General features: G+C 40.4%; 1 protein-coding gene across 3 annotated transcripts in view; it reads left to right on the top strand.

The window, feature by feature from the left end:
- The window catches only part of PPARGC1A (PPARG coactivator 1 alpha), a 297,681-nt gene that overhangs the window by 196,189 nt on the left and 87,951 nt on the right, over positions 1-13,541 (top strand). For 2 of the 3 annotated variants that reach the window (XM_021679404.1, XM_044912760.1), the window contains exon 2: positions 10,404-10,583. In XM_021679404.1, the coding sequence (XP_021535079.1) occupies positions 10,404-10,583 (180 nt within the window). Of the gene's footprint in view, positions 1-5,111; positions 5,416-10,403; positions 10,584-13,541 lie in introns of those variants that run through there. The other variant, XM_021679405.1, reaches the window with a different exon arrangement.

Raw genomic sequence — 13,541 nt, forward strand, 5'->3', positions numbered from 1 at the left:
TTTATGTAAGTTGTTACAAAATTTAGCTTAGGCCTTAAGCTAATTGCTTTTTTTAAGATGGGAATTTATTTCCTTTCAACATCCCCACATTTTTAGGATATATATTAGCTCTGCTAGAATTAAACTCAAATATTAAAGCACTGGAAAGATCTACAACAGAAACAAAAGCAAAATCACCAAACCTTTCCTAGGATTGTCTGATGGGATTAAAAAAAGAAAAAGAAGAAAGAAAGAAAAAGCAAAACAGAAAACAAAACCACACTTCACTTATTTAATTCTTCCGTTTTGATACTAGTTGAGAAATACAATTTACTTCCCTAAATTCAAGAAAAGTTAAGCTCATTAGGACCCAAGCTCTAGAAAAAAGTACCAGGGGGAACTGTTTGACTAACAAATATTTTTTTTCAATTTAATAATTTGCATACCGCAGTTTTCCCCTGGCCCTCACTAAGTTCCTTAGGGGATAAAATAATCTTACCGAGTGAACTCTTGTGTTAGTGAGGTTCAGTAGCACTTTAAATTTTTAAATAGTATCAAATTTAATAAAATACGATATGCTTTATTTTCAGTTTCAGTAAAAAAAAAATTGCTAAATAATCCTATTATTTCTTGTTTATATAATCAATAACTCACTGCGTTATAGATGAATTAACCTGAAATAATTAAGGTAAATGAAAATGTCTGTAGAGGCACAAATACAGCAGAATTAAATAGACAAAAGCAGATTTTCACCATCCTTTTATTCTCTCTTATCGGTGGACCTAATAAGCATACTTTTTGCTTTAGTTTAGATTAGTCCAATTGACGGCAACTCACATTTTTCACATTATTTTTTTGTTCTAATGTGAAAAATGGCGAGAGCAGATTTTGAGGTCTGTCTTAAAATATAGGCTGACTCATTAGCATAGAGCTGTTGTGCAGAAGGTTTTATTGGGGTTAAAAGATGTGTTGCTGAGGTTGTCTATCACCTTCAGTTTATTTGAAAAATATATATATAAATGAACGCAAGGAGGCATTAAAACTGTCCACTGACTTTCTTCCATTTGTTTCCCCAAAAGTGCTTTGTTCACGTTATCGTGGCAGTTTTGTGCAAAATAAGACTTGATTTGAGAGGGTTTATAGGCTAGAGGCCTCTGGTATACCCTGCCCTGCCACCAACTTTTGTCCCCCGAATGGCCTCAGTTTCAGACATGTCCCAGAGGCTCAGAGCATGTGCTCAGAAACTGACATGGGATATCAGAATCAATTAGCCCCTCTAGGAATTAAAAGCAAGCAACTGAATGCCTGTTAGCAATGATTAACTTTAAAAATATTAGCAATTCTGGGCAGATCCCTTTCCTTTCTGGAAGAGTGCTCTAGGCAGGCAGCATTCCCAGGAATGTTGGTTTCCAGCTATGTAGACACTCTTGGATATGAAGTTCTGCAGGGGTCTTTGCTGTGCTTTTGATTTGGGAATGAATATTATTCTTATGTATGAAACTTAATTCTTCCTAGAAGGGTTTTCAGAGATCTATACGTCCTTTTCAGCTGCTACCTAAACCCTTGGCTTTCTTTTTTTTTTTTCTTTAATACTTTCTCAGTTATAAAATGAGTACACAGATAATCTTTATTGAGTTGTTTGAGGACCAAAATTGATTGAAATTTGCTATATAAAATGCTGATCTTAATGTCAAGCTCACGTAAGCTCTGCTATATATGTTTTCTTCTCCATTTTTCTTTCTTTGTAAGTTTCAGCCTTAAATTTGTCCTTACATCTCTGTTTAAGTTTATAAAAACAAATGGGCAGAGCTATTTATACTAGTAACTCTTTACTTCTGGATTCTCACCTGTATGCAATAATGACATCAAAACAAATTGTCTTTGCTGTTGTCTGCTTGGGGGTTTGAGTTTGATTTGATTTGATTTTTTTAAGCGGCAATTACCTGAAATAGAGAGAGTGGGAAAAGCCTGTAGTTTGGGACAGCAGTGGGGAAATGTTGCGTACTTTGTCAAATATTTTTGTTATAGCGTGGAATTATCCTCTTGAAGGTGTATTTTCTCTCTTGTTATCAACTGAGGCTAGATCTCTTGCCTTCACTAATGTTGGAGTCTTGCGAAACGTTAACAGAACTAGTGGGGGGAGAAATTCCATTGGGGATGGAATCTAGGCTCTGTGAAGATATGGAACATTATGGGCACTCAACAGATGTTAATAAATACCTCTTTCTATTGTTGGGACAAAGTGGGGTTGATTTGGGTGTGAATTGTAATGGTTAGTGAAAGGACCTTGTACTTAAAAAGGTTGTGTTTTAAGGAGAAGAGGAATCTGGATATCGAGCAAAGTAGCATTGTTTTTTCATATCAAGTTATTCTGTTTTTAAGGACTGTCATCCCCCTAAAATTGTCAGCTCCCTTGTGTCCATGTCATATGCCTTCTTGGCAGGCCTTGCAATACGTTGCTGTGGACACAGTAAGATTTCAATAGGTCCTTGTTGATTGAAACCAAGCATTTGGAAATCTTAGAGGCAGAGTTGATGAAGAGGTATGAGGAGGGCTGCAGGGAGAGAGGAAGAGAAAAAAGTCAAGGCAGAGAGAGAGAATTAAATATAGAAACCGCCTGGGAAGCCAGAAAAGAGCAAGGTTGGTGAGCAACTAACAATTTATGTTCTCTTGAGAAAAGAAAAAAAAAAAAACTGGACAGGAGAGAATTTTTAATCTGAAGAGCTAATTAACCAAATTATAAGACCTCAAAAATATCACTCTCGTTAGAGTTGTAATTTTGAGACTTAACAACAACAAAAAAAATGGTGGAAGTTACTCTAATTCGTCCCAAGAATCTTTTTAAACTTTGAATTGTACAGTAATAGAGATTTGAGGGGAAAATGCAGTATGCTGTAGTTTATAAATCATTTCAGTGTTTTGACTCCTAACTAACCCTCTTTGTGATGGTGAAGGGAAAAAAATGTTTATAAAACCACCTGTGGTTTCAGTGAATGTGCTGGTTTGATTAAGAAAAAGTGGAATTAGGTGGCAAAAAAGACGAATAAGAAAACTCCAACAACATAACGTGAGCAGATTAAAATAGCAGAAACAATACAAAATGTTCCAACATAAAGAACGTCTCCAAAATGTGTGAACATGATTTAAAAAATATGTATATATTTATCAATATCCTATATATAAAAATGTATATTTTATAAATATATAAATTATATTATAAATATATACCTAATGGATACCTCGCATTCGATGAACACAATTAAAGGTATCAGAGAAAACTCACCACAGGGATCACCTGATAATAATTAATAAACATCAACTCTTCTTGGTCAAGTGACCAGTATTATTTCACAGTTGACTGTGTTGCGGGTTGAGCCAATGACCTTTGCCCTGAATTTTAATAATTTACTGTAGTTTTACATTAAATCGGAATATAATTGGGAAGAAAATTAGTGTTTCTTTGTGGGGAGTGCAGAGTAATGCCACAGAGTAATGCCACTAATTGCATGTATAAAAGCCTTCCCGAGGTTGTATTTTCCTGTTCTTTCTTGATTTAGAAAATTAAAACTACAGTAATTTTCCACTATTTGTAAGAGGGAAAAATGTGCCAGTGAAATGTATTCAGCTAACTTAAAATGTCAAAGCTCTGGGCCATCTTTTTACGTCCAGTAATGACAAACTGTCAATTTCATCACATGATTCAGGAATTTGCTGGCAACTTGTTGCAGATACCAGAATCAAAAAATACCTTGTAACACATGTGGTCTGAAAGAAGAAACTGATTTTTGTTTGTTTGATTTTCCTTCCTTTCACTTTAATATTCGAGCAACTCCACATCTAAAATGTGTTAGAGAGCAAATCACCATTTCTTTCTTCTTTAGAAAGAGATGGACAAGAGAGAACACATTAAATTAACCTTAGTAGAACAGGAGATTAAATTAATAGTGCTTTAAAATTATTTTTAGATACCTGGGGGATTTTTTTCAGAGAAGTTATTATCAAGGAAAAGAATTGAGCTGATTTTAAAAGTATATTGGGTTTAAAATTCTATTAAAAACATATGTAATCACAAATATAGATACCATGGGTGTCTCTCCCTGGAACTTGGAAGGGTTAAATCAGACCACTATGGTGTTATGGGAAGTGCTTTTCGGTAATATCTAGTACCTTGAGTTTGTTATGTATTCAATATGTATGTCATCATAAAACAGTGCACCTGCATTAGCCTTCATTGTCTCGGGGTAGAAGCTGAGAAAAAAGAAAAAAAAAATTAAAAATCTCCAAAAATGAACATTTCTGCTAATAGCGTGTCAGTATTTTTCCCTTACTCCACGGACATTCTTGGTCTCAAATGCAAACTGCACAACCCAGACACTAGGGTTGGAATCCAGTGTTTATTCAAAAAGGCACCCGAAGGTAGCTGAAGTGGAAATGCTACATGTATGGAAAAAGGCAGCTGGGCAACTCAGCTGATCTGGACACAGCAGCAGCAACTGTATTTACCAACACTTGTTTTCTGGGAGCCTATGAGAGAAATGGAAGTAATTAGAGAGAACCTGAAAGGGTGGTATTTTGTTTCATGTTTTCCTTATAAGGAGCAAAGCACATTGCAGTAACACTTCAGGAGCTGGTATTCCCTCCTGCCACGGGGATAGCCGATTCCTCGGTGGAGGAGTTTGTTTATACCTTAACAAATAGACTGTTTTGTTGATTAAACAGCAAAAAAAAAAAAAAAATTGCTTGCCCCATTCTCTGCTTTCAAACACTTCCCCCCAATTAGAAAATGTCTCATAAAAATGCATCATGTGATAAGGTCTTGCTTTAGTCCCAAACCGAGCTAGAGTCCACTGGAGGTCTTAGAATTTGAATCCTTAGGGAGTGCACGTTTTAGCAAAGAGTATAGTTACTCTGTCCTGAAACAGGCAGCTTTGCCACTTGCTTGTTTTGGAAGGAAAATAAATTAAAAAAAGATTGCAGGGGATTTTAGTTATTATATGGCCAGGGCTCCGTTTTGAGTCTGTGGCATTCAAAGCTGGCTTTAATCACAGCATGATGCTTGAAGCCTCCAAAAAGTCCAAGTGTTTCCTTTCTTTCTTTCTTCTTTCCGTTTTTTTTTTTTTTTTTTTTTTAAGCGTTACTTCACTGAGGCAGAGGGCTGCCTTTGAGTGACGTCACGAGTTTGAGCAGCAAGCTGCACAGGAGAAGGGAGGCTGGGTGAGTGACAGCCCAGCCTACTTTTTAATAGCTTTGTCATGTGACTGGGGACTGTAGTAAGACAGGTGCCTTCAGTTCACTCTCAGTAAGGGGCTGGTTGCCTGCATGAGTGTGTGCTCTGTGTCACTGTGGATTGGAGTTGAAAAAGCTTAACTGGCGTCATTCAGGAGCTGGATGGCGTGGGACATGTGCAACCAGGACTCTGTATGGAGTGACATCGAGGTGAGCTGGGGCTGGGCTGGGCATTGCAGGAAGGACTGGAGAGCTTCCCTCCTTTCCGATGCACTGATTCCTGTAAGGGGGGAAGGGCTTGGACAAGGAGAGGAGGCAGAAAAGTAGCCCGGGCAGGAGCTTTTGGAAGGGAATCTCAATCTTATCTTAACTCCAATAAGTTTGCTATTTTAAGGTGGCTCTGAGATCCCTTGAGCAAATCAAAGCCTAGCTGCTGTCACCCATATCTGTTGCAGTTGGAAACTCTTTCCATGTGCCTTTGGCTCTGTTTCTACTCATATGCAATATTTATGCTCTAAGATATTGATATGAATCAGAAGCTGAAGTCTTTCCAGTGGTGTTTAGTGGCCCGGTTGGAAAAATGCCATTTCTATTTATAATAAGATGAAGATAAAAATATTAAAATGGATGTGCTCAAATATAGTCAGTTTTGACTCTAGTCCGGATTTTTTTTTTTTTCCCCTCTCTCTCTGTTCATCAGACAGAGAACTCACAAAATCCTAAATAATCCTGCTGGGCTATTTTAGATTGCTTTCCCCATAGCACACAAAACAACAAAGCTGATTCCCTTAAAACACCTATATGTGGTGGAAAGATTTGGTCAGCAAATAAAAAATACATCTCTGCCTTACGATGCAAGGTTTTCCATTAGTGTCGGTGGCAGGGAAGCCAATGGTTAAATCTCTCTGTACCACGGAGAGCTGCCTGAAGCCGGAGAGAGGAGTTTATGCAGGGCTGTGTGTGGGGCTGCTCACTGCTTGTGTAAAAATAGACGGCAATACATCAATTCCACAGTCTCTGCTGGCCACAATTCATACAGGGGGAGAAAAGCAAGCCGTTTCCTCATAATCTCTGGAGCCTCCAGTGACTAACGGGGGGGACGGAGGACCGCGGCGTGTTTGCATTCAGCACAATGGAATGTTCTCGGAAAGTTTGGGCAACTTGGAGAAAGAAGCTAAACTTTCTGTGGACCGTGATGAGCTGGAGCCCAGTTGCATTGCACGGGGGATCGGAGCTGCTAACAATGAGTCTGGCAGAGAGAGGGCTGCCAGTGCTTCCTCTGGGTAGCTGGGGGCACGTAGGGTGAGGGGGAGGATCGAGTGCCACACGTGATTTGGTTAAATAAGATGTCCATGTGGTGCAGCGATACACATCTAAAGTGCAAATAATTTGGCCGGGGCTGCCTGCGAACGCATTTCTCCTCTCTAGCGAGCCATGCCCTGCGTTCTTAACTCTTTACCGGATTTGCACAAGTGGGCTCGGCTTGCCCTCTCCTGCCCTGGCAGATGGTCCTTGCGGATCCTGCTTGTCCTTATCTTGTCATGGTTTCTTGGTAAGGTGGGAGAGATCTGGGTGATTCGTATGTCCTGTCGCTCTTCTGAGTCAGGGTTATAAGTGGCTTCAAAGTCCTCATTGTCTTGGAGTAGCCGGAGTGTCCTGTGGCTGGTTGTCTGGCTGCCAGTGTGGGGGCTCAGCTGCTATAGTTTCATTTTTCCATCTTGTCTTATTCCTGATGCTGTTGGGAGTTGATATGGAAATATGGAGGATTTGTTTTAATCACTGGGATTCCTGCAGTCATTTTCAAGGAAGCATCAGAACTAATTTAGAACAGGGGCCCTTTTATGTTTTTCCAAAGGAGGTGAGTTCCCGGGCTAAGTGTCCAGCGGTGGATTGAGTTGTCGGGCGGCTGAGACTGGTCAGTCGCCTCTCTGTTGCACGGTAGACAGCAAGCTGCTAGAAGCCTTGCCTTCGCGACGGCCGCTCTGGGAATCACCTCGGCCAGTCTAACCTATTACGAGCAGCAGGTAGCAGAAGCAGCTTTCATTTTTTGAATCATTAATGTTTGCTGTCATCCTAAAACGTATTATGCCCTTTTGCACATAATGACAGGACGGCGCAGTGGTTAATAAGGGCCTCTATCACTATAGCTACTTGGAGTCCCCCGTGTTTCACAGTTTAATGAAGGTGATGTACAATAAGGTTACCAGGATTGATAGAGACAATTCACATGACATGCACTCCACGAAGACTGTCATTCTTTACCACCCCCCGCCCTACTCCCTTGTCCCTGTCCTCACTAATTTTTTTCCTAAGAAGTAAGAATTCTTTTTTCATTAATATAATTAATGTGGCCAAGTCCACTCTTTCTTCTCTCTCTCTTTAAAATTTACCATCAATGGCACAAAAACCTCCGAAAGGTTAATGGAGAATTATACTTAATTATGATGATTCATTATCATCAGTGCAGTTAAGCTAATTTATTGTCTGCTCCTTAACTAAGAGAAAAGTCTGTTGGGGTGAAAAAACGTACAATAATTAGCCTTTTGTGTTTAGTGACTGCTTTATCCTCTTAAATCTTATTATAAAATTAAGGCTACGGTTGGGAAATAGCTGTCATAGTTGCAAAGAAGCAGTAGAATGTGTCTCTGTAATTGCAATAAAGCACACCTGTTACAGATGTATAGGGAAGCAGTAAATACCAGCATGTCAGATGAGGACAGTTACAGGGCTTGGACTGTTAAGTCTGGCATCATCCAAAGGCCAAATATAAATTAATAACAGGAACACCTGCTACCACTAATGTGTTTTAGATTATCAGGGTAATGCCACATTCAGAAACCCTGATTTTATTAGCATGTCAACATTGGCAAGAGCACATGCACATTTTCAACCATAACATAAGAGCAAAAACGAGAGACAAAGAGAGGAAAGGAAAGAAGTGTGTGAATTACAGCCCAGCAAAATGCCAGAAATTGATCTGGTCTTTTTAATGGTTTTCAAAAGTTACTTACAAAATGCATGTTCCGGAAAGGGTGAAGGGTTTTGAACGAGCCATGCCTAGAGAAGGCAGTGAAGGAGAGAGACAGCAAGAAGTTGCTCACCAATCCGTAGGGCATTCCAGCATTCCAAAGCACGGTTTCTAAGTTGTGCTCTCCACGACAGGAACTTAAGCCAGTTGGAGAGCTCCTGTGTTTGATTTTTTTTTTTTTTTTTTTTTTGCTGTTTTTGTTGTTTATGCTTTTCTGGTTAAGGACTAGCCCTCAATGCAGTCCTAGTGGGTTTTGCACCGTTGAAAAAAGTTATCCCCTGGTCTCTGGATTGATCGTGCTGTGGAAGAGTTAACATTGTGTGTTTGTCCTTGGAGGATAAGCAATGTGGGCATGTATGGAGGCTGAGAAGTGTTACACCCATCACAGAACTCGAACATTGTACCAGAACAAAATCTTCTCCCCAGCCCGGCCCCTGCTTCCTTATAAACCTAGTCAAGTATACCGATCTGCAACTTGGGGTTACCTCGGGTAATAAAAACGGAATGACCAATAAAATGGTAAGGAAAGAGTTTAGGTGGAGGGGCTTGCCCTTTCTTTTTGCATTACCTCTGTGCCCTCAGTTTGGGATCTCACTGGGGCCTGGTGGTCTTAGGGAAGAATCGCAGTCATCTTCAGGCTGCTCCTAGCCTCCCTGTACCAACTGCTGACTCCATTACCCAGTACCTACTTCTCAGCATGGTGCTTATGATCATGCTGCTGCATATGACCTGTGTAATGTAGCCGGCCAGGGATGACAGGGGTGCTCGGGAAAAAAATCTGCATAAAACTTATTTTATTCAAAACCTAAATGTCAAGCGGGATCTTCAGCTTCATGCCCAACTGCTGCCTGGTTGTGAGCAACTCCACAGCATCTCTCCTGACCTTGGAAGGTAGGGCCGTGAGGGTGCCACCTCAGAGTGTGTGCCTGCTGATTTAGACACCTTGGCTTGCAGGTGGATAAAGTCCTGGGGCTCTGGCATCCTCAGGTCCCTGCAGTAGGAAACTTCAGCAGGGTTCTTCACAGTATGCAGTGAGGAAATCAGCAGTCAGATGGCCAATTTGGGGTTAGAAGACCACTTCTTCAATCAAGTGGTCCACTTTTTTTCAAAAAGCCACATTGTGGGACAACTGAAAGGCCACCCTACTCCACGCAAGGAAGTGGAAGATTATTCCAGTCTGAAATAGCCTTGCTTACAAATAGCCCGGCCATAGTATGGGCTATGTTAAACCTCTCAATAGACTGAAATCATGTAAAAACTCCAAAGAAGAAGAGTTCTTTTGAATTCACTTCAGCATAGTTTAGGAATACATAAATGATGAAAAAAAATATAATTGTGGAGTGCTATAGTGGTTTTTCCTTTGTAGATGTCAGGCAATCCCAATATTACGTGCACACACACACACACCCCAACACACATGACTTGCAACTTAAACATAGCGGAAGATGTCAAGATCATATAGAAAAACTTATGACTTTTGTCTCTATCTCGAGGAACTTGTTTTTTGACCTGTTCAAGATGATGTGCTAAAGCTGGTGAAAAGTCAAATTGAGAGTAAAAGATTAAAATAACAATTCAAGAGAACCATAGACAAGTAAAAAGGCTTGCATCATTTGTTGCTAACGGAATTATGTGGATTGCAAAGGTTAAAAGGGGTGTAAATGGGTAAAGTTTTCCTGGTAGAGTTCTTATGCTTTTATTTTTCATTGAGTGATTGTTTATTTTGTTTCTATTATGTGGGATGGCAAATCCAAGGTAAAATCAAGTTTGTATCCTTCCCTCAAGAGATTATACTCAGGGTAGAGTAAAATTTTGCATATGTTTAACCAGAAAACAACTTGAAACTCAAACTCAAGCACTAACCATCAAAAAGGTACAAATTCAGTTGATTGCTAACTGGAAGAATCAGAGAGGGCTTCATGGAAACATGGCACTTACCATGAATTTGGAGGCAGAATTTTGGATGGAATAGATCAGGCACAGTATCCTTTAAGAGCAAAGTAAGTAAAGGAATTTAGGATTTTTTTTTTTTTTCTGGTGACTAAAACCCTGGAAACCAGCTTTGGTGGTGTGGTTGAATTAACCAGGCTTAATTCCTATCACATGCTATTGCAGTTTAATAAATTCCTGCAGTTAATGAAAGCTTTTTTTTTCCCCCTGCCTCCTGCAGTGTGCCGCTCTGGTTGGTGAAGACCAGCCTCTTTGCCCAGATCTTCCTGAACTTGACCTTTCTGAACTAGACGTGAACGACTTGGATACAGACAGCTTTCTGGGTGGACTCAAGTGGTGCAGTGACCAATCAGAAATAATATCCAATCAGTACAACAATGAGCCTTCAAACATATTTGAGGTAAGGGCATGCCTTGGTCAAAATTAATTTCTCATCGAACTTGGCTTGGGCCACAATATGATTATTGGCCTGAGAGCATAATGCATTCTTACTTCGCGGTCATCAAAAGACTTTTTATCACAGGTAGGCACTTCCGATTTTGTGGAAAAACAATGTTTGCAAAATAAATGGATTTTGTTGTTGTTGTTTTGAGAATTAAGGGGCTAAGGGCCCCCAACAGAGTGCATTAAACTGTGTTGAAATACTAAGGGGGTTGTGAAAGAATTAGTGACAAAGAAGAACAAAAGTCTAAACCTGTTTATTCCTGTCTATTTCCCACAGAAAAAGGCCTAATGTAAATTAATGTGAAATGTAAAAGAATGCGTTTTTTTTTTAAATCCAAGAGATTAGACGTCTGCCTTTATTTGCCTCACAAAGTAAGTGAGCAGTTATTCTTATTGTTATTTTGTGATCATACCTCTGATTTCTGTCTGTCATAGAAACTTCTAAACCCAGGTACTCTAATATTTACTTATAAATTAGTAAAAATTCGCTTACCTTTCAATAGTGAAAATTACCTCCCAGGCTCCAGACTCTTATTATAAGCCTACCCTATAATAAGGAATGTTAATCTACTCCTATTAAAGTGTTACTTTGAAAAAAAGTTCTTTCTCACAAGATCAGCACTCGTTTACTTGAAAATAAACGGTTTCTTGTAGGGACAGACATCAAGTGCTCTGGCAAACAAATTGAAAAAAGATCGTCAAATCAACTACTTTTCAATATCACAGCCATGCACACCTCCGTCATCATCTGGCTTCTTCTCCCTAATATGTGCCAGGCTCCATGCAAAGCACTTGAAGTGTATTTTTTAATCCCACCAGCAGAGACATTTCTTAAACCTCAGTGTATTTGGTTGAAATCCTGAGTCATTAAGAAAGCCAATTTTACAATATTTATTGAGTTTTTCCAGCCCCCAGCACATAAAAGGCACTGAATAAATGTTTATTGAGTCATTAAGAAAACCAATTTTACAATATTTACCGCGGTTTTTCAGCACCCAGCACACAGAAGGTGTTGAATAAATGTGTGTTGACTAATGAGTGAATAGTGACTCTAGTAGGTATTAATAACAGTAATAACGAATGATAACAACAGTGGCCCCCATTTGGAGACCCCCATGCTCTATATGTGTCTTCTCACAGTTCCCTCAGAACAGCCTATTTTTTAGGTACCCAGCCTATTTTTTAGGTACCCTGAATAGGTACCCTATTTTTTAGGTTCCCACTTTGCCTATGCAGACATGGAGTCTCAGAGAGGTTAAGTGATTTTCTCCAGGGCACACAGTTGACAAATGACGACCAGAGAATTGAATCCCAAATTGATCTGACTTCCCAGTCTATCTCACTGATAAAAAACACAGAGTAACAGTGAGGTTGGGTGACCACCATCCTTTACAAAGACGTACCAAGCTGCTGCTTTGCTGAATATATTTAAAAATAGAATGGACTTGTGCCTTTCGGTGTTGGTTGACATGGAAGCAGGGATCTCTGGGGGCGGTGGGGGGAGCCAGGGTGGCTGTAGTTTCTGGCCACAGCTAAGATTTTCTAAGATGTCTGAACAGAGTCTTAAAAGAGCGCTTAAGGCGGGGGAGTCAGGGCTGCGGAGAAGGAGCCCTGAAGGACTGTGGTTTAGTTACACTTCCCAGGCTTCTCAGCCGGGTCTTAGAAAGTTCATGTGAGGACTTGGCTAGTTAGAACTGGTACATTGAACATTCCTCATTCAGTACGCTTGTCAGGCGACAGGCCCGTTTAAGTCATGCTGCATTAAATAAACAGTACTTTAAAAAATGTCATCTCTGTAGACCTCTTATCTAAAAATCGGCTATTCCATGTTGGGTGATTGCCATGCATTTTGCAGATGACGGGTAGGGAATTACTAATTGGTCGGTGGGGCGGGGGGGAAGGGAGGGTTGGTCAGTGCCTCCCTGGTGGGCTAGTTTCAAAAACTCCCTTCTTCATGACCTTGTGTCCCCATGTTTTGGTGTTGTGGCCTCTGCATGGGGTACTTCTCATTTACACCTCTAGGAGACTTGGTTCACCAGCTAGTTATATATAGATGCTTTAATCTATACGAAGACACCCCTTTTGCTTCCCCGTATCACTTTCTACCACTGATAGAATTGTTTTCAGTGCTCTAAAACACAAGGTTCATTTAATTTAATTTCTCATTAGCTCATTTTAAACCAGTGACTCTCAACGCAGAGCAGTTTTGCCCCTCAAGGGACGTGTAGCAGTGTCTGGAGATGGGTTTGATGTTTAGGACGGAAGGCAAGAGGCTGCTCCTGGCATTTCGTGGGTGGAGACCCAGGGTTGTTGCTAACTAACCCACAGGGCCCAGGACAGCTTCCCACAACAAAGAACTATTCGGCTCCAAAATGACAGTAGTGCTGAGGTTGAGAACCCCTAAAAAAAAAAAAAAAGTCACTGAAATTCCCTTTCATGAAACACCGAAGATGGACTGGTCAGCTTTGAGAGAGAAGATAGAGTATTGTTAAGAGACAGGATATGAAGAATCAGAAGCCACAGAGAATTACGGGGATGCCCAGGGCCCTGGGACCGAGATGTCAGGAACTCTCTTAGTGACAGTGAAAGTGACCGTTGAGATAACCTGTAAGAGTTTTCTCTGATGTCACAAACCTCATTCTTCGTCTGTGCAAAAGGTAAGGCCCTATGTGGTAATCCTGTGACACGGCAGCAGCTTCCCGAACATTTGCATACAGCCAAGATGCCTCTACTCTTTGCCCTCTAGCGTTAAACTCAGACATCTCTTCTATAACGGGAGAAAAAAAAAAAAAGAAAGTGTGTGTGGAGCATACACTTTGAAAATTGTCTCTCCCTGGGAGAGAGGTCCACGGGCAGCTCAGTAACCCTTCATGGGCCACAGCTTTGCTGGTCTTCCTCCAAAGCTGCCTCCCCC

The sequence above is a fragment of the Neomonachus schauinslandi genome, chromosome 2, assembly GCF_002201575.2.
Source record: "Neomonachus schauinslandi chromosome 2, ASM220157v2, whole genome shotgun sequence".
Taxonomy (NCBI): domain Eukaryota; kingdom Metazoa; phylum Chordata; class Mammalia; order Carnivora; family Phocidae; genus Neomonachus; species Neomonachus schauinslandi.